Genomic DNA, 21,866 nt, shown 5'->3' with positions numbered 1-21,866 from the left:
GTAAGGTATTTTTAACTACTTAAGATTTTGCAATCATGTAGGGCCTTTCTTTTTATTCTTAGCATGTGAAATTGTTTTTGTTTTTGTTGCATTTAAAAAGTGCTTATGGCCCATAATGTTTTGTTTCTGTTTTCAGTCTTTCTTTTAAATGCATTTATTAAAATGATACATTAAAGCCAAATGACATGGAATTAGGTTTAAAAATTTCTTCTCACAATAATCTGTATCAATCATAATTGCCTTGTATTGCTGTTTTAAGTTTTCTGTTATGGTCATGGAAAAGCTTGTCCATTTTTTATCATAAATCTTTTTTAAAAGTAACCAAAAATAGAATGTTTATCATTCCATTAAGACAAAATTCTATAAAAATATTTTGAAAGAAAAATACGTCTTCTCTATAACTAATTTAACCTTCAGTAATGAATTCTGTGGAGAAATATTGTGCAAAATTTCCTGACATTTTATGAAGATACCTACAAATAAGCCAGACAACAAATAAAATATCTGCAAGACAGAGATGGATACATGAGTAATTTTTGATGGATTATACACAGAGGTATCAAATCACTTGATCCTTGCTTCCTAGAAAAGGTTAATGACTCTTTTTGCTTTTACCCTTTTACTTAACAGTTATTTATAAAGATTAAAACAGGAACTGCATTGGAGAGTGCATATACCTGTGTATCAGTATGACTATACAGGTTTTTCTAATATTATGAAGAACTGAACCTCAAAATGGATAGTATTAATCACTTTTTCATTCATTCAGTTCTGATTATCTTATTATCTGCTAGGGCTATTAGAGCAAAATGCACCATTCAAAAACCTTTTAATGAAAACCAGAAAAGATTTTAAATCTTACATGTTTATTTATTATTAAAATGCCCTAAACCTATATACTGGTTTATTTAAAATAGTGAAAATAAAAGATTTGAAGGTAAAAGTTTAAAGTTCTTATGTGCAAAGATATTTCATCTTTAATCTACCATATGTGTGTGGGGGTGGTGGTGCTGGAGATCAAACCTAGGGCTATTTGCTATGCATACCCAGCCCTATATTTAATTTTAAAAAGTTTCAGATTTTTAATATGTTTGCCTGTACTGAATAAAATTTTACAAAACTGTATATTTTTAATGTTATCAAACTTCAACATTAATAATTGAACAATGAATAATATTGCTGTCCATCTGTAATGACCATCCACTTACATTCTGCAGTTTCATTATAATTATTTTATTATATAAATGGTGTATCTTAATTACATAGCATAGCTTTCTAGTCTTTTAAACCAAATATAACCTTATAGAAATATCTCTTTTTCATCTCTTTGTCTTTACAAAATGCACTGGTCATAAATATATTTAATTAAAGTCATTTAGGAATTAGAACATTTAAGTTTAAAGCAGGGAATGTAATACCTTTCCTGAAAGAGGTTTGTTGAAGAAAAGAGATGTGGTATTCATCAAATGCTGACCTCTTCCTCTTATATTTGTGTCAAACCCCTGCTAATTTAACTTGAAAAGCATTGATATAACTCACCACTTTTTTATGTTTCAGGTGTGTGGAGGTCATTGCAAAGGAAGGACAAAACCTGAAAGAGCTGTATTTGGTGTCCTGTAAAATCACAGATTATGGTATGTAATGAGCCACTGCCTAATTCTTTTCACGAATAAAAAGTAACAAAACTGTTGAAATTTTTTTAAAGAAATCAAGAATTATCTTGTAGAAACTATTTGTTTGCTTATGCTAATGAGACCCAAAACAAAATAAAACATCCAAAAATCATGAGCTTATAGCCAGGTAAATGAATGCACATATCAGTTCATTGTCAAATGCAATAATACACACCCTCCCACATAAACACACTATGCATATACACATGGGATTAAAAAGTATGTCTGAAAGAACTAGGAAGTAAAAATAAATTTTAGGAAAATTAAATGTTTATAATATTATGAATTTAAGAGAGGAAATTATTATATTGAGTTTTTATTGTTTGCTTTAATATCATGTCAAATGCACTGCTACTGACATTCTGAATGCCAGTGTTCTTAATGCTTTAAATTCTTCAAAGCATTAGAAACGTCTGTGTTTAGATATATTGGAAGTAAAAGGTATAGATTTGTATGCAACATTTTGAATTGTCTTACTTTTCAATATCCTTTTAAAGTGGAGAAAAGCAAGCTATGAAATATGAAAAATATTGTCACATTGTCATAATAATAAAGAAAAATAACATCCCTTCCTTTTTTATTTAGCTTTATGTATATTTTGTTATGCAATTTGTGTATTTGACCTGAATATGGAGTTCTAACTGGATAGTTGGCAGACAGAAATGGTTTCCTTTTAAGTTTTTATTTTTTTATTTTTTCATTTAAATTTGATAATATGGTGAAAATGGTTTCTACCTTGAGGGAAATTAACAATCCATTACTTTTTTATTCTTAACTTTGGCATATGCTGATGACTTTAATTACAGGAGATTTGTATTTCACCAGCTACCAAATTCATCATTTAGAAAAACTACTAAAGTTATTATGAAGTTATTATAAAGTTACAATAAAGTTGTAGAGTACTTGTCTAGAATTTTTCAGGGCATGGAAATATAGCTCAGTGGTAGAATATTTGTCTAGAATGTGTGAGGCCCTGGATTGGATCTCCAGCTACATACACACACACACTTGCTCACACACACACAGATTCAAATTGAAAATATCTCTAATTTATGTTCAGAGTTTAATCTTTGAGAATTATAAATGTGTCTTTTGTGGATTTATCTATAATGTTTCTGTGTTGTTGAGTTTTCCCTAATTCTACCTTGCAAAGATGTGGGGGTTTTTTCTTTTTTATTTAATTTTTAGTTATAGTAGGTCACAATTCCTTTACTTTATTTATTTTTATATGGTGCTGAAGATCAAACCCAGGGCCTCACATGTTCTAGGCAAGCACTGTACCACTGAGTCACAACCCAGCCCCGATGCAAAGATGTTTTGACATGTTCTTTTTCCTCATAGTTTACTGGTTTGACATATTTAAATTGCCTTTTAAATATAGTAACTCTATAAAACCTCCTGTATCTCTTATTGTCTAGTTCCTGGAGCGTACTCCTTGTGTAATATGGAGCATATTGAAAATAATTATGCACACGTAGATTTGTTGATGACTGTACATTGATTCATTCCAAACTCTTGGCATTCAAGGACCTTTATGACCAGTCTTATCAGTCTCCTGACTGTTTCTTCAGTCCTACTGTGTATTTCTTCCCTTTACTTGTTCTTACTTGTTCACTATTGTCAGTTGTCAGATTACTAATTGCTGAAAGGTAGCATTTAAGCTATCCCTTAAAATGAACTCCTGAATTTCTGCAGTGGAAATATCACTAAAATTACACTTCGTTTTGGAGGCATAGAAATATTTTGTCTCCTAACAAAGCTAGTGCCCAGGACTTACATGTTAATTGGCAAGTTCAAAAAAAAAAAAAAAAAAAAAAAAGGAAGAAAGTTCCAGAGCTTTGGACTTAAGGCAGATCTAGGATTAAGTTTTGTGTTTGTTCTTTAGTTCTTTATCTATTCTTTGGCCTTAGGGAAGTTCCTCACATATCTGAGGTTTAGTTTCTTCACTTGTAAAAGAGAGAATTAATGCTTCCATGTGTACCCAGCCTATTCCAGTGAGCAACATAGAGAATACTGCTAGTAAATATTGCCTTCCTACAGGAAGAAGGATAGAGGCAAGATTTACTCAGTATATTTCTACCCCTTTCCTTTTGTAGGTCCTGGAAGAAATTTTTGTTTTAGTTGTTATTACTGTTGCTACTGTTTTGTGATATTCTCATGTTCTGGTTTTTGAGATAGTTAAGATTTTTCTGCCCCACCTCCTCTCCTTTCCTTCTTTCCATGAGTTTGACGTATTTAAAGCATTTATGATGAAAGTCTTTGTCTATGTTGATTCTATTCTCAAAAATGTCAGGGCAAAATTGAGGAAGAGGAGAAAGAAAGGTTAATAGTTTATAAGATTTACTATAATTGCTATTTGGTTATAAAATACAGACATATTACTGGAACCTCAGCTAATCTTTTTCCCTAGTACAATGCCTATAACTTATGAGTATTTTTCTCAAAAAGACAAAAAAAAAAAGATTCTTCTTTATAACCAGAGAAACAGCATGTTTTTGGAGGTAACTGCTCTGTTAAGGAGGCTTTCTATGCTCCCTTGCCTTATTTTAATTATAAATTCTAAGACAGGAAAAAAAAAGGATATCTTTGCCTTCTTAACTGGGAAAGCAGAAACAGTAGAAACATAGTCTCTAGAACTTCTTGATGATTGAAGCTACTTTGAAATTTTCAAATTTGACATATACCTGAGAGAATTTCATCTTTCAAGAAACTGCTCTGTTTCTGCTTCATATTGCTGTACTCATATTCATGTTGGTCATTTTCATGTCTCCTTTCCTCCTCTTCTTGTGGGAACAGGTTGGTTTATGTTTTCATTATCATATATTGACAATTTTGAGGATGTTGTGCAGGATGCATTGATTCAGAAACAGCAGCTCACCTGGCATATCATTTGTAATTTTTGTCAAGATTATCACAGGTGTTGACTGTAGTATTATAGTACTTAGCAGCACCTGGCCAGGTTGTTAGGAAGTTATGTTCATTTTAATTGATATATGATACAGTTGTCATGAATAAAGCTATCAGACTAATAGTTTTCTAACTTCCCAAATTGAACATAGATCTTTATGGTAAAGGATAGCAATTATAAACAAATAAATAATTTAGGCATAGCTAAATGGAAAATACAGTCTTGGAAAATTGCTCCCTGAAGAGAAATCTAATATTGTCACTCTTCTATCACTGAACAAATGTATATCATAGGCATAATTATGGAAAGGAACTAAAAAATAGGAGTCAGAGACTAGCTTACAATTGTAGTTTTACCTCTTCTTTATTTTGTACCCTACAAAAAGTTACTTAAACTCCTAATTTTGTCATCTATTCAGCCACATGATATATAACATATAAAGTAGAAAGGAATATGAAACACTCCTCTAGTGCCTGGGGGCAGAGTGGCCACTTACTAATTGGAAGTTCTTATAATAGTAAAATATTCCCCTCCCCACTCAAGATCAGCCTTTCACCTCCTCAGATGCTGCTTTTCTGTTTGTGGAAATTATATTTTAGAAGTCTGACCTATTTAGTCTATAGCTGCCTAATTGACTTCCAGACCTAAGCTATCAGTAAGGGGAAGAAAGTTGCAACAAAAACTAATTATCTCCTCATCATATTTTATTTTTAATTTTCTATCTCTTCTTTGTAATACTTTTGGACAATTTTATCTTGGCTCCTCTAATGCTTTTCTATATTCCTAGAATAAATTGCCAGCTAATAATTTCCAGTCTACCTTTTGGCACTCCTCTTCCCTTAGAAAAATGTATCTTTGCTTTTAAGAAGGAAACAGGAATAGAAATCAACCTGTATTACTCAAGTTTATGGAGGTCAGAATTGGTCTTTCTCTTGGGTTGCATGACACTTCATATGGTGTAATAAATGGGATGGATGAATAAAGCACTTTCCTCTAATAGTGTCTCCATAGTAAATTTTACCACTGTGACCCTGGTGTCAGAGGGCAGTTGTAAAAAGAACCCAGGTTACTTCTGAGTTTTTAGCACATTTCTTTTGATTTTAGCACTCCTGAGGGCCCTTAGAAATACACTCTAGAGATTTTTTGTTTTGTTTGTTTCTCAAATGGTTAACTTTTAATTTTAAAAGATTATAAACAGTGAACTATTAATGTTGTTTGGAGGCCTACATGATTACTGACAACCCAGAGGCTTATTCTACCTCACTCCATGTACTCCTTTTACCTCCAGGGGGCCTTGGAGTGCTCTTTCTGGTCCTGTTTTTAGCTTCCCAGTATTGTTCTTGGCCACAGTGTGTGTCTGTCCAATCTGGGATTTTAACGTAACAGCAAGACTTGCCACAAGATTTTTGGATCCCTCTGGACAAAAGATCTCCCAAGTCAAGGAGGTCTTTATGTCCGTGGTTATCATTGAAGATGTCATTTAAGTTGATCTACCAATCACGGACATGATATATATTCATTTTGTCCAAAAAAAAAAAAAATTACTGATTCAGTACCTGCTGTGTGCTGTGAGAGGACCTGTGTTAGATAAAGGAGATGTGTGGTTTCTGTGTTCCTGGTGCTGTCATTCTGGTGGGAGGGATCAGACACAAGCCTAGCTAGTACGCTTATTTAAAAAAAAAAAAAAAAAGTAATCAATATCCTTTTAGACAAAGAAGAATGGCAAGGAGTGGCTGGGTGAGATTAATCTTTGCTTTGGTATAACCCATGCCTCATCCCAGCCTTGTTCCCCAGCCTTGTTGACCTTCTAACACTATTGAAAGATTAATAGGTTGTACCTTTCCTACCCCTTCTTGGAATACCAGACCTCTTTAGTTGTTAGTTAACCCAAATTAGGAGCTAGAATATATTATCAAAGTAAGCACACTTAAGAAACAAAATAATTCCAAACAAGCAATTCAGGTTACATCATTATCAAGGTTGCTTCTTTTTTCTTGCCAAACCAATACTGATAAATTATTCAAGAAAAAAAATCTTATAACAAAAATAATTTTGTTTTTCATTGCATCATCTTATTTTTCATATTATTAAATGTGTATTTCATCGGTTGATTTTCCATTTAAAATAAAGTGTCTAGTTTTTCCCTTCTATGTTTTGTTTCACTTTCAATTATATTTCAGACTGCTCCAAGATTGCTGGGTAAGATTCGACTCTTTCTTTCAGTAAGAATAGCTCTAACAGTTGTAAAGTGATAGAGAAGAACTTTACAACATACATTTGCAAGTCAAAAAGAATGTCTTACTGTTTACTGTTGATTATTCACCCTTTCTCTTCATTCTATTATTTAAATATAGATAGCTTTTATTATTGCTTACAAAATAATACTAAATTGCTAAATCTTCTGTTGTTGCAAATTTCCCATTTTTATGTCCATCTTGCAAGTTATTTCTCTGGACTTCTAACTATTTTATTCTTGGAGTTCCTCACTGCTGGATTTATATTCCTACTGTCATATTTAGAAAGTGTTATGATCTTTTTTTCTTCTCTGTAATGGATACAATGTTTCACCCCCAAAAAATTGATATTGAAACATAAACTTTTCTAAATACTTTTGCCCCACAGCAAAGAAATTGTTGAGTTTATTCCCTGTTTCCTATAACATCCAATATTACATCTATGAAATATTGAAACAAAAGACTGAAAGACTGAACAATGATAGTGATTACCATTGTGTCTTGCCATAATAGACTGCATATCTCTCATCTATTAAGAATGACTTCCCAAAATATTCCTTAAAAAATATTACCACAACCAACTCAAAGATTAATTCTATGTGTAGGATTTAATTAAGAAACATTCTAACCTATATTTACAAAACTAGTTGTCGGGCTGGGTTTGTAATTTAGTGGTAGAGTGCTTGGCTAGCACACTGGGTTCACTTGTCAGATATCTCAAGATACTGTGTCCATCTGAAAGTAAAAATATTTTTTTTAAATTGTCCTGTTTGTGCTTACAACCTCTTAATTTTCTTATATCTCGGTGCATATATGCCTGTGTTCCAAATTAACTTTTTATAACTGAACACTAAATTTCCATATTTAACTTAGCCACTAACTGAAATATTAACTTTCCAACTTTCCTTTCCTCGTTGATTTTTTAGCATTTCTGAAGAATAGTGTTTAATTTTAATTAGCTATTTTTAATATTGGTCTTGTTAAGAGATCTCCTTTTATAGATACAGAAAATTTATTCGAAATCACATGAACAATCATTTTTCACAATTCCCATATTTTATTTTCATTGCTTAGTACCTGAGGTATGCAGACAAAGCATTTTTTCCTTGTACCAAGCAATGGTACGAATAGAATCATGATTGATCATTATCAGTGTTGAGTAGATAATTGTAAAAATGCTAGATTTCCAGTACCCTGCAGAAGAAATGACTTCCTAATATTAAGAAGTTCTTGAAAATTGATGTCTTGTATGGTAGTGAGTTCTTCATTAGAAAAACTATTCAAGCAGAGATACTCTGTGCATGTAGAAGCATGGAGGCATTGTGGTAGGGAATTGACCTATATGGTCTTTAAATCTGGGGTTTATACTGGTCTGATTTTAATATTTTGTTTCATTTGGCAAATGTTTATTCTGTATGTGAACATTGCTAACCAAGCACTGTGGAAAATACAGAGGGGGGAGATGGATGAGAAGTACATACTCATGCACTGAGAAATAAGTCATACCAGTGAAAATCTAACATTTTAAGCAATGTGATAGTGTCAGTTAAGACAAAGAAGCCCCATAAGATGTAGGGGCTCAGGAGAATACAGAATCATCATCAACTGCAATAAGTGGGGAAGCATTTGTGGAAGAGGAGACTTTGGAGGACAGAGATGAAAAGGAAGGGCATTTGAGGTAGTACAGTCTGAGGAAAGGCTCAAAGCAAGAACAGGTGTCTGAATGGATGAGTTTGTATGCGCTGCTTAATCTAAAGAAGGAACAGAAATCATCCAAAGTGATTACGTGCACACACGGGCAAATTTTGAAGAAACCTTATGAAAATATTCTAGTTCAAAATTCAGGGCAAGTTCCAATTTTTGTTGCAATTTTTTTCTGTCTTATTTACCATTCCCATGGCAACAACTTCACTTAACAAGTATAAAAAGAAACAGTTACTTTAGGTTATAACTATTAATCAAATATCCAGTTCAGCTGGAAACAAGTCAAATGTAAACTTTCATAATAGTAGTAATGATAGAATAACTAAAATTTATTGAATATTTTCTGTGGGTGTTATTTATCTAATTCCACTTTAATAGGTACTATTGATAGGCTTACAGATATGGAAATTGAGGCCTTGAAAAGCTCAACTTCACATAGCTTATGAATTACATTATCATATGGAAAGTAACACTACATAATATAAATTGAATATTAAAATAATTTATTTTACTCTTATGCTCATCACTGATTAGACTTACATCCTTATATCTGCTAATATAAAATAGGGTAAGCCTCTCCAGAAGATCTTGCTCTTTTCATCTGTTAGCTGAACTTCCATATATAAAGAGCAACTTTCCTTTGTCAACTTTTTGGTTTACTGCAGTTTAACATATGTAGGAAAGGCAAGAATAATTTGTTTCCCCTTTTTTAAAAAAGTTTTCAAAATATTCATTTGATTCATATTTTCTTCCACAGATGACTGATGATAAATTTATGTTGTTGCTTAACTATTATTTTAAATGTAGCAATTATATGTTCTTCCTGATACTCAAATTGTCCTGTCTTTGATAGTACAAGCTTTGTGTTGGTTCCTGTGTCCCTTAGACATGGATCCAGTATGTCAAGATAAATACCCAGCTATTTTAAACTTAATGATTGAATCATGGGAACATCCATTTTTCCAAAAAGGCTGGTTACTTTGAATGAATTTTTCTAAGTTACGCTGCACTCTGAATCTTATGTCATCGTATTTTCTCCTGAAAACTCCAGCTTAAAATCTATTATATTCCTAATCACAGGTCTATCCTTCCCATTGTAACTCAGCAAAGTCACACCCCTAAGAGTCTTAAAGCATCTTCATTCAATAATTCCCAGTATACTAAAATATGTAGTATCTTATGTCCAGTACTCTTTTAATTCACAGCCACATTATCTGCTTTTGGAGAAGCTAAGGGTGATGTTGGAAACCTAGTAGTTTCATATCTTAGTTACTTCATCTACTTGTAGGGGGATATTACCTTCTGATTTTGCTTGTCTCACAGTTTCTGCATTTAATTAAGTATTGAAATTGGACCTCTAAGATGTGGCCATTTGGAAATAAGGTAGCATTCAAACTATATGGTCTTATAAGCACTCATTCAGGAGCTTTCAAACTTCTTTGTTCTGTAGTGAAAAATACATTTTGCTCTTAAGGTGCTTATTAGACTGTCTCTAATTTATACATCACTTACTAAGACAACCAGCAATTTGTAAATACTATTGTAGTTCTACTTTCCCTCAATGGATAGATAAGTACTAGATCTATCACTGAATGACTTGCCTGAGTAGAAAACTGATGGATTTCCTTGGTACAGAATAGATACTATTCTTGAGGTAGAGGTAACAACCTTCTCAAGCTTGACAAATATGTTGATCTTTAAAATCAGGAGTTAATATTCCTTCTATCTCACATTTTGGGGAGTAAGAAAACCAAACAGGTTCCTTTGATAATTTCAGAATAGGATAGATATTAAATGGAACTTTCTCTTGAGACAAAAATTGGTTTTGCTGATATAATTTCTGAACCAAGTAAATCAAACTTACTTTTAACTTAAATATTAAACTGTAAATTTTAACCCTTATCACTAAAACATTCCCTTGGGGTTTAGGCTTAATCACCTAGAATTTATCTGTCTAATGTGTTTTTTCCCCTTGGGTCTATCTGCATAAAATTAAATAAATAGTTTGAACTTTTCAACTTGTCAAACAATTGTGTCGCATAATGTCTTTGCCTCTCTGTGCTGTCTGTGTCAGATGCCTGAAAGTAACTTTGCTGTCAATAGATATGACTGAGTGTGAGTAGAGGAAAAAAAAAACAGTAAAAAGAAAGAATAAACAAAATTCATTCTGTCTTTACAAAGTTATGGTACTCTTCTAACATCTATATGTCCTTTTTAAAAAACGATCTACATTCATACTGATGTAAGAGTTGCTAGTCAACATAGTTTCATATTACAAATAATTCTTAGAAGCATAAGAAAAAAATGTGTAGAAAATTAGCTAAGTATCATTTGGTGATTGATTCTTATATATTTTTAATTGTCCCTATTTCTTTCTTAGGTTAAATCCCACCCTTCTCCCTACCTGCCTTTCTTTTTACTGTTTGCTCATATATGGCTCCAGGACCTTCTCCAAGAAAGCACTTTTGCTTTGCAAATAGTTTATTTCTCCTCATCAAGGATTCTTTTGTTCTCCTATTTGATTTAAGACCACAATAATATTGTAGTAGGAGATTTCTCTGGCAGACTTGGAAAGTTGGATTTGGAAGTTTAAAGCCCATAGATGCTGCTCTTGTGTTCTGAGGACCCAAACTCATGAAGGGAACAGGTTATATATAGCCAAGCCATCCTCAGCTCCAGTGATACTCTTTGAACATGCTTGAAGGTTCTATTTGAAGTCTTATTTCTATTCTATAATAATCAGTTACCTTTAAAGTGAATAAGAATAATTAGGGCTGGATGTGTGGTAGAGCACTTGCCTACTATGTGCAAGGCCGTGGATTTGATACCCAATACAACAAAGAAAAGTGTATGTGTGTGTGTGTGTGTGTGTGTGTGTGTGTGTGTGTGTGTGACAGAGAGAGAAAGATACACACAGATATATATATATATTTAACATATGCATGTTATTATAATATATGTTACTATAATATATAGAGAGATATTAGTATGTATATGTACACATACATATATGTGGTATATGTATGTTACTATATAGTCTTATAGACACTCATTCAGGGGCTTTCAAACTAATATCTATATATACATATATTATAGTGCCATTTGGTACCCTATTTATCCTGAAGGGCCCCTACCTCTAGAATCAGTGTGCTACTCCACAGAATGATGAATGTGATGGGTAGTATTAATGTGCAGCACATATTATAATACATGTATATATAGATATTAGTTTGAAAGGCTCTGAATGAATGTCTATAAGACTATATAGTAACATATATCATATATATGTATGTGTACATATACTATATACATACATATATATGTTATATATGGGTTACTATATACATATATATGCCATAGTAAGTCATATAATATATGTAAATGCATATATTATAGTAACTCATGTATAATAGCATATGTATATGATAAATATACATAGGTATATCAATAATAAATAAAATTTAATCTGCTAGACTTGAACAGCAATTAGGAACTTAAAATTTCAGCTCTATAAAATAGATGAAGAATTTCAAATTCAATCAGTCCTATTTCATGTTGAGGCGAATGTACGTGGCTTTTCTTGAGAATCATACTGTCTCTTGTGGTTTACATAAGAAATTGGATGAAGTCCACTAAAGCATACGTTTTCAACTTTTCCTTTACAGCACACCTTGCAATCAAGGTTTGCAAGTAATTTACTTTCTAAAAAATTATAATCTAGAACAGATTGAGTGGTATCTCTTTTTTACTCTCTTGGATTCTGATAAAATTTACCTAAGTGGCAGGAAGAGAAGTCAGTCTATCAAGCATGCTGAAATTAGCACAGAGTTTGTGGCTTCTTTGTTGCCCCAGGTTTTAGTGCATGCTACCTCCCAGTACGAATAATATTAGTTTTTTACATACTTGTGAAATCTATTATTATAAAGCTAGCCTCATATTTCCCATATGCATATTTTCCCCAAACTTCTGTCACATTCTTTTACTTTCACAATATTTGGAGACTCAAGCAGATTCAGGGAATATACCACAAATATGTACTGTACATTAATATTACCCATTACATTCATCATTCTGAGAAGTAGCATGCAGATTCTAGAGCTAAGGGCCCTTCAGGATGAATAGGGCACCAAACGGTACACAAATAAGATTCTCTTCACACATAAATTATATGGAAAGGTATAGCCTTTCCACAATTATGCTGGTTTTCTCAAGAAGCGTCTGCTTCATCTTTTTAGCTAAATAGACCATTGATTTGAAATCTATTCAACAGTCTCGATTTGTGGAAAATATAATTTAAAAATTTTATTCAATAAATTGAGCTTTATTCTTACTAGCATGAATACTATATATTTTTAAATTATTTGTTTTATGAGACAGCATTTAAATTAGAAACCACTATAATTTCTTCAGATTTACTGGTAAATGGCAAGGCTCTTTAAAACATGTTTAACATGCAGTGGGCTCTACAAATATTAACTGGTATTTTTTTCAACTTCAGGAAACCAGCCAAAAATTGTAGAATTAAACTTTGTTGCTATATAATATATTTTAGACTATTACAAATCTATCTAAATCTACAACCTGCTAGGAAAGATACACTCTCTTCTAACTTGTGATTGTAACATATGATTTGTGTGGACTCAGGTATATCTTACAAGTGCATGTAGTATTTTTTTAACCGAGCTTCTCTTCTGTGCCAGGCAGGTTTCTAACTGTGTGTGTTCTGTCCACTGATTGACTGACTGAGAGCCAAATTATTCTAACTAACACATACTCAATTCCCAACTACTACAGAAAAGATGAACTCTGGGGCCCAAATTGGACCCTCACTAACAAAGCTTGCTTTCTGCCCATAGAAAGGCTTACACAGTGAATGAAAATTCAGTGACCTATATTCTTCCATTTAAATCCTTGAAAATTTAAATTAAAACTCTGTCAACAGTAATTCTAACCATACTGAGGCAAAAAGAGCGTTCCCTGCAATCTGGCAGCACTAAATGTAATTCATAACTATCAAAAATCCGTTTTCTCTGCATAACTTTTAAGAATGCTCCTGATGTCTTGAAAATTCCATGCAATTTTCTTTAAAAGTTGGTTTGGAATGCCACTGTGCATCTTGAAGCCCACATACAGTGAGTTAAATTACAGCAATAGCATATTTCTCAAGCACCATATAGTTGCAAATCCTTTATCCTGAAGTACATAGTAAAGGATTTTCTCCTTGAACAGTGAGGAAAGTTGAACTTTGGGGTTGTTTCAATTTAACACATGATGTGCTGCACACTTAAATCTGTGGTTTGCCTTTTCTACTTTTTCTTCTTTATTCATTCTTGCTTCCCGTAAAAGGAATTAAGTATGTAATACTGATTATAAAACTATATCCATATTACCACTATTTTCAAAGCATCATTTCCCTGCACTGAATTATAGAGCACTTCCTTTTTAGTGGATTAACTTAAATGCAGAGTAGAAAACTGTTTATTCTCACCACCATTTTTTATTTCACTTCTTTACAACCATTACTGGTATTCACTGATTCAGTAAGGACCATTACTGTTCATTTTGTTATTTGGCCAAAACTTGGGTATCCATGGTGCCTCACTTTCCCTCATACCTTTCATCACATACATTAATTAACAAGTCAGGTTGACTCTTACCTCAAAATATATTTTGAATATAGCCAGATCCATTGGTAACCATGCAGCCATTAAACTGTATTCCCTATTTGTCTTCTTCCTACCTTAGAACGGCAGACTGATACCTAGTATCCCCTAACCATCCCAGCACAGAGTGTTCTTGGAAAAGAAGCTGTCAATTTTGCAAACACTGCCTAATAGCATGGTCAACAACATTCTAATTCAGAAAAGGAAAAGGTTTTGTTAACTCTTTACCCACTCTAGGAATTTTTAAGTCAGCTTCAGATTTGATTTTAAATTTTAAAATGAGTCTATATTTATTTAAATGCATATATTTAATGACCATACATACCATACCTCGTCTCTTTTACCCAGTTTTTTATTTGTACCTTCCTTCTTTCCTTCCTTTCTTCTTCTTTTTGTTTTAAAGAAATATATATTGTACTTCTAAAACTGAGGCAGAGGAGATATTATATCATCCATGTGATAAGATGGCATTGCTGCCCTGAACCCTCCACTCCAGCCTCTGGTCAAAGGTGGTCCAGCTGATCCTGGTCACACAGGGACTGATACCTTACACACAGTCCAGATATGGTTACAGGAGCTGACATCTTTAGATTGACACTTTATTTTTGTGTGAGGGAAAAAGACTCATTTAATACCAGGAGCAAAATCACTAATGATGTTATTTATGCCTATTAATAAGCCTGGTTCCCAAATTACACAAGTAAAAGAAAAAGGAAGGGTATGTGTGTGGGGCTGAGGGTTGTCACTAAAAATATGCCACTGTAGCAATTGGTTTTGCTACTGTTAGAAAGACTGGCACCTTGTAACTCCTAACCACCATAGAGTTCTTGCGGGGAAAGGCTATAAATGCAAACATTTTTCAAAATAAGTATTATCTAATCTTTCAGGACTGGAGATAAGAAATCAGGACCGGAAACTTCCTAACTAATACAAATATTAATGGGAAAATACTCTAAGAATGTCTTACACAATGTGCTACAAGTTCTATCAAGAAGTATTTCCTACTAGGTTGGTTATTGGTTCTATGATTATGGAGTTCAAAGTTTGGGTGCCATCCTATAGGATCAAACTAAAAGATTTTCCAGCTTTAGTACTATAAAAGCCATTAGAAAATGTTGATTCCTCTGAACCTCCAACTTTATACAAGAGGGAACTGAGGTGCAGACTCTTTTCCAGGCCAGGGAACTTTTCCTCTCATAGTTCAACTAGTGTCTTTTCTCTCTCTTCCCTTGCCTGCTCCTGGGGCTTCTTTGAGACCGACCAGACTCATTTTTACTCAGTAGAATTGCAAAGGGGGAAGAGTACGTTTATTGTTCTGATAAATCATGTTATATCATAATAGAACATAATTTTGTTTCTTTGTGAAAATTTTAGAAAATTTTTAACTTTCTACATAATTTTTTAGAAATAATATTCAGATTCTTACCTAAATTATATTTAGATTAATCCTAGGTTAGATTAAGTAGGATAATATTTATTTTTCAATTTATTATAAAATAAGGAAAATTATGTCCATTAGGGAAAATGTGTGAGAATTTTATACACAGATTTTTTAAAAATATCTGATTAAGGGTTAGGAGCACAGGGCCTTGTGTTAAATTCCTAGCATCCCCCAAAAATGTGATAATGATTTAGCTTACCCATGTTCTTTTTGGGGGAATACTGGAGATTGAGCCCAGAGTATTTAACTCCTGAACCACTTCCCTAACCCCTCTTTATTTTTTTATTTTGAGACAGGTCTCACTAAGTTGCTGAGCTTGGCCTCAAACTTGCAATCCTCCTGCCTCATCCTCCTGAGGTGCTAGGATTACAGGAATGTGCCATCACACCCAGGCTTACACATGTTCTTGAATAATATTTTGCAGGGTACACAATATTAGAAGTTAAAAGTAATTTTTCAGTATTTTGAAGATATTATTTCACTCTCTTCTGACTTGTGGTATGTTGAAAGCTGCTAGTAATGATCTTTTTTCTTTGACTGTAATATCTTCATTTTACTTTTAGTAAAATAATATTTTTTATGATTTTTTTATATGTTTCTTTTTTTAATATATTTTTTTAAAGAGAGAGTGAGAGAGGAGAGAGAGAGAGAGAGAGAATATTTAATATTTAATTTTTAGTTCTCGGTGGACACAACATCTTTGTTGGTATGTGGTGCTGAGGATCGAACCCAGGCCGCACGCATGCCAGGCGAGCGCGCTACTGCTTGAGCCATATCCCCAGCCCTATATGTTTCTTTTTATGATGCTTAGAATTTATAGGGCTTCCTGAACCTGAGGACTCAGTTCTTTAATTTGTTTGGGGAGAGTTTCAATCATAATATTCTCAAACATTGCCTTTTATCTAGCATCTCTGGGTATTTTACCATTATTAGACCTTCTCATGCTATGTTTGTTGTCTATCAGTTTCTTTTACATACGCATCATATGCTATAATGGATACTGTCTTCAGCTCTATTTTCTAACTTAATTTTTTTCTTCAGCTTTGTCCAGTTTGCATTATAAGCATTTTTCATTTTTTTTAATTTCAGCGATTATCCTTGTAATTTCTAGAAATTGTTTTTTTTAATAAATCTGCTTTGACTTTTTTATAATATGCTGTTATTTGCTTGTATTTTAAAATCCCTTCTTATTTCACATTTGAAAATACTTTTGTTATATCTGATAATCTAAAATCCAGAGTCCTTTGGGACTTTTTGCTTGCTGTCACTCATAGTGGCTCATGTTTTTTGTTTTGTTTTGTTTTTAATTGTGAGCTTTTATTTGGGTTTTTCTTGTGGCAACCCAATTAGATGTGAGTTGGATGTATCCCTCTGAAGATCTATGTTTGCTTCACTAGAAACAATCAAGCACTATCAATTTAGACATACTTTCATTGTATTTCTTGGGAGGGGAATTCTAGAATCAGAGAAGAAGGATAATTCTTTGTCCAAATTGATGTGAGGATTGGCCTATGGCTTTAATTCTCAGAAATCCTTTCCCCTTTATCTGACATGGCCAATAAACCCAGACCACAATGATAGAAACTTTCCTCAAGGTAGCTGTGCCATTCATATTTAATTTGGGGGTTCTTGATTTTTTTTGCTTCCTTTTTGTAAATAGCCATTTTATATATCATAAAATTTATGCATTTTAAGTGTATGGTTCAATGTTTTTTTTAGTAAACTTACAGAGTTTTATGATTATTACCACTAACCAATATTAAAACATTTTTATCACCCCAATGAGATCTTCTTATCTGTTCACAGTTAATCCCTGTTCCCACATCCAAACCCAGGCAATTAATAATCCATTTTTATCTATCTATACTTGTATTTCCTGAAAATTTTATATAAATGGAATCATACAATATGTGTTCTCCTGCACCTGCCTTCTTTCTCTTAGCCCGGTGTTTTTGAGATTCATCTATATGTGGCATGTATCTGTATTTCATTGCCTTTCATTGCCAAATACTGTTTAATGTTATAGATACAGCATATTTTGTTTACTTACTCTATGGTTGATGGATATTTGAATTATTTCTACTTTTTCATTATTATGAACAATGCTGCTATCAACATTATTATGAAAGTCTGTATATGGACATGTGTTTTCATTTATATTGGGTATAGATACCTGGAAGAAACATTGTTAGGTTGTATGTTCAGTTTTTACTTACTTTATTACAAATTCAGCTATGTATTTTAATAAATTCTTACCATATTTAATCCACCATTTCTTACTGTTATAGAAGAAATTTTTGATAAGTATAGTATATATAACAATTTTTCAAAGAGTTTTATTATTGTTGTTTTGCTTTTTACTTATAAGAGAAAATTTTAAGTTGAGATTTGTATCATTTGAAAATATTTACATGTAAGGTAGTAATCATATTTGTGCATCTGCTTTTAAGTTATTAGAATCCCCCAAGGTGCTATAAATAGCATAGAAGGAAAGAAAAAATATAATCTTTAAAGTATTAGCCAAGGCATTTTTTTAAATTTGGGGACAAAGGAAGACTAATCTTAAGAAACTAATTTTTGGACTTCCAGATAAGGAATTGGGTTAAAAGAAACACATTTTTAATTTATTCAAATATTAAAAATTCTGAATACTTAAACTCTACTTTTGCTATTGTAATGAGAATTGACTTTACAAATTTTGTAATAATGAAGTCATCTAATTGGCAATTAGTTCTATCTTGAAGATTTGGCTTTGACTTGCCATGCTCATTAAAAACATCCATACATACCATCCTTGCTTCTCTATTAGGGGTTTTATTTTCCCTAAATTGGATCATAACTAATCAGTTGTTACAGTTGTTATATATTTAAAAATATTACTAAACTAACAAATTTTTTCTACCACATGTGAAGAGATATTTTCTTCCTTCTACCCTTAAGTATTTTTAGGGATTTAAGATCAGCAATGTTAGTTGCTTTGAGGTTTTATATTAATAGATCAGTTTAATGAATATATACACAGCTATTTTATAATGTCATGTGTCCACAGTAAGTGAAAATGAGCACATGTGTTGAAGTGATTATTCATCCCTATGAACACTTGTGGTTCACAGATTTGTGTCCTATTCTATAGAATAATTTATTGTGCTGTTTTTTTCAACAAATCCATTTTGTTTAACATCTTTTAAAATTCATGGAAAATTTTCAAATGAGAGCATTAAGTGCTTTTAACAAATCACTTAACATTAATGCCCTTAATCATCATGGAGATGCTTAAAGAAATTTAAGGTTCTGGTAAATGATACTCTAGTGAGATTTTATTGTCTTTAAGATGCTGGTATATCTATCTTAATAGAAAGTTGAAGATAGTTTTTATTCAGTGTATGGATTACATTTGTATAAGATGTTATGAAATTTATTTTTTCATCAAGTTATATGTATTAAATTTTACCAGTAATCACATAGCCATTGTCATTTCTAAAATATTTTTATTGCTTTTGAGTAACCATCTAAAGAGACTTGATTTTCCTTCGTAGAATCTGTGAAATAAACAAAAAGTTTCTCAATATATAGATGCAAATGAGATTCTGTCTTTAGTAGTGCTGCTACAACCAACCTGTCCTACCTCCTCCCTGAGCACTTCCCACTACCAAATATAACTACTTCTTTCAGTTTCTCCACTAACCTGGTGAAACCTCAGTGTAAGATGTTAGATCAGAAGTCAGCCCATCCTTAGGGTTCCCAGAGTGATATTGTTATTATTCGAGTATGTTTACATAGTAATAATAAAGCATCTTTCATTCATAAGCCATACCAGACACAGTAAATCTGGATGGGGAATAACATTATCTCCATATTACAGATAAGATAGCAGAGACACAGAAAATTAACAATACTTTCCCAAGATTGTTCAGTTAGAATGTAAATTCATTCATATAACACTATTCCCAGGCTATCCTGACTTCTAGGTTTGTGAAGATTTCCTGGTTCCTGCCTATCTTGTCCAGCCTTTCATTGTCTCCTTTCTGCTTATGCTTAAGTGGTATGTCAACTTGTTTTTTTGGTATGCCAACTTGCTTATTTTGCCTTGACTGTGGTGTGTGAATGCATCTCCATTTCAGACTACTAGTCCATGCTCAAGCACCAGAGAGCATGCATAGCTACTTATCCATTCCTTCAGTCAACCAACATGTGCTTATTTAGTAGTTTTTATTTGTGATGTTCTCTACAAGATATTTTAAGGATCATGAAAATAGAGGTGGATCTGCCTCCTTTTGCTGATGTCCTTCTACTGAGGTGTGTGTGTGTGTGTGTGTGTGTGTGTGTGTGTGTTATTTTGACATATAAGAATGAAAGAAAGAATTTAAAGAAAAATCTAAGAGTTAAAAGAGGTTGCCTTGATGTTATCATATATCCCACTCAAGTACTAATTTGGGAGTAGGGTTTGGGAGTAAGGATATATACAGCATGAGACTGTTGGTTGCATTATTTGACTTTAAAAAAAATAGTAAACATATATTATTCTGACAAAGATAAAGACAAAAGTAAATAACTTTCAGAAGAAAAAAAGAAGGGGAAAGAGGAAGGAGAAAGGCATTTCAAGCTATGATGGAACACTAGGGATATAGGACACAGTAGAAGGAAAAAGGAGAAATAGCAGAATGCTGCTTCTCATAGTAGAAGACATGAGTCTTACCTGCAATATGGAGGGGCTAAAAGCATAATTCTTTCAGTCAACCAATATTTGTTGAAGACCTAGTACATGTCTATCCCTGTGCTAGATAATAAGGACTCAAAAAAATATTACTGTTCTTATCTTCATCCTGTACTCACTAAAACTAAAACTAATCTTGGGTGGGTGGTAGACCTATACAATATATGATGAGTGGAACATATGATAATATGATAATATCTAACAGATAGCTGGAAAGAATAGAAAAGGGCATCCCAAGTCACCTGGGAGTGTCATTGAAAGCAAGGAAAATCACCATGGAAAAAGAGAGGGGCAGCAGAGCTTGCTTGCCCTATTTACCTGCAGTATACGGAGTAGATGGTAAAGAATTATCAGAGGTGAAAGTAGAAAGGTAATTTGGAGTAAGATGTTGGCAAGCTTTAATGATAAAGAGATTTTATGCTGTTTATACTAGGGGTTATTGAAGCATTTTAACAGGAAAGTGTCAAGCCCAATTTACCTTTCAAAGGTAAAATTCTTAACAGGATAGAATTCACTGAGAAGAGATTAGTGAAGACACTAATAATAAGGAAAATGTTTGAGTAGATTAGGAAAGAAGTGGCAGACTTCAGGTCACTCAGCTGTTTGCTTTTGACTTTTTGATCTCAAAAACTTTATGTATATATTGCACTCTGATATTCTGGTGACACCTTGTTAGGGTCATATGTATACTAGAATTTATATTGATATATTAGAATCTGTATAAAATATGTTTCATTTATACACAGAGATATATTTAGAATTAAGTTCTTTAAACCTTTTCCGTGTAGTTCATAATTTCAAAGGGCAAACATTTCAGATAGCACTGTAGTATGCTAAATACTAAAGAGTTTAATGTCACTTGAATATCTGACTTAATAAACAATTCGTAAATGGAATTCTTTGGGGTTTTTTTAAATTTTTTTAAATTTTAATTTGTTATATATGACAACAGAATGCATTATAGTTCAAATTACACATAGAGCACAATTTTTCATATCTCTAGTTTTTAATTTTTTTTTAATTTTAATTTGTTATATATGACAACAGAATGTTTCATATTACACATATAGATATAAATGGAATTCTTAATGAAGTTCAACCATTCTTGTTTGAGTTGAAGAGAATAATTGTTGCTTGCCTGATATGTCTCTGATTCTTTTTTTTTAAATTTATTTTAATTAGTTACACATGACAGTACAATGATCTTGACATATCATACATTTGAATCAGATGGGGTATAATTTCTCATTTTTCTGAGTGTACAGGTTGCAGAATCACGTTGGTCATGGTCACGTATATACATACAACAATAATAATGTCTTTTACTCTCCTGTCCTTCCTTTCCCCGCTTCCCTTCCCCTCCCCTCCCATCACTTCTCTCTACCCAATCTAATGTGACACACTTCTTTTTTTTTTTCCTCATATCGTCATACATGTATTCTGTATAACTATGAGGGTCTCCGTCCATCTTCCGTGCAATTCCCCTTCTCCCTCCCTTTCCCTCCCACCTCTCTTTCCTATTTAGTGGT

General features: G+C 32.6%; 1 protein-coding gene across 1 annotated transcript in view; it reads left to right on the top strand.

Annotated features, from left to right (window-relative positions):
* Positions 1-21,866, top strand: part of Fbxl17 (F-box and leucine rich repeat protein 17) — a 516,653-nt gene that overhangs the window by 356,972 nt on the left and 137,815 nt on the right. The window contains exon 7 of the mRNA XM_026391318.2: positions 1,558-1,634. Coding sequence (XP_026247103.1) covers positions 1,558-1,634 — 77 coding nt within the window. The remainder of the gene's footprint in view (positions 1-1,557; positions 1,635-21,866) is intronic.

This window comes from Urocitellus parryii, chromosome 1 (genome assembly GCF_045843805.1).
Source record: "Urocitellus parryii isolate mUroPar1 chromosome 1, mUroPar1.hap1, whole genome shotgun sequence".
NCBI classification, from domain to species: Eukaryota; Metazoa; Chordata; class Mammalia; order Rodentia; family Sciuridae; genus Urocitellus; species Urocitellus parryii.
The sequence above is the reverse complement of the archived record's forward strand: the minus strand, read 5'-3'. Positions and strand labels throughout refer to the sequence as shown.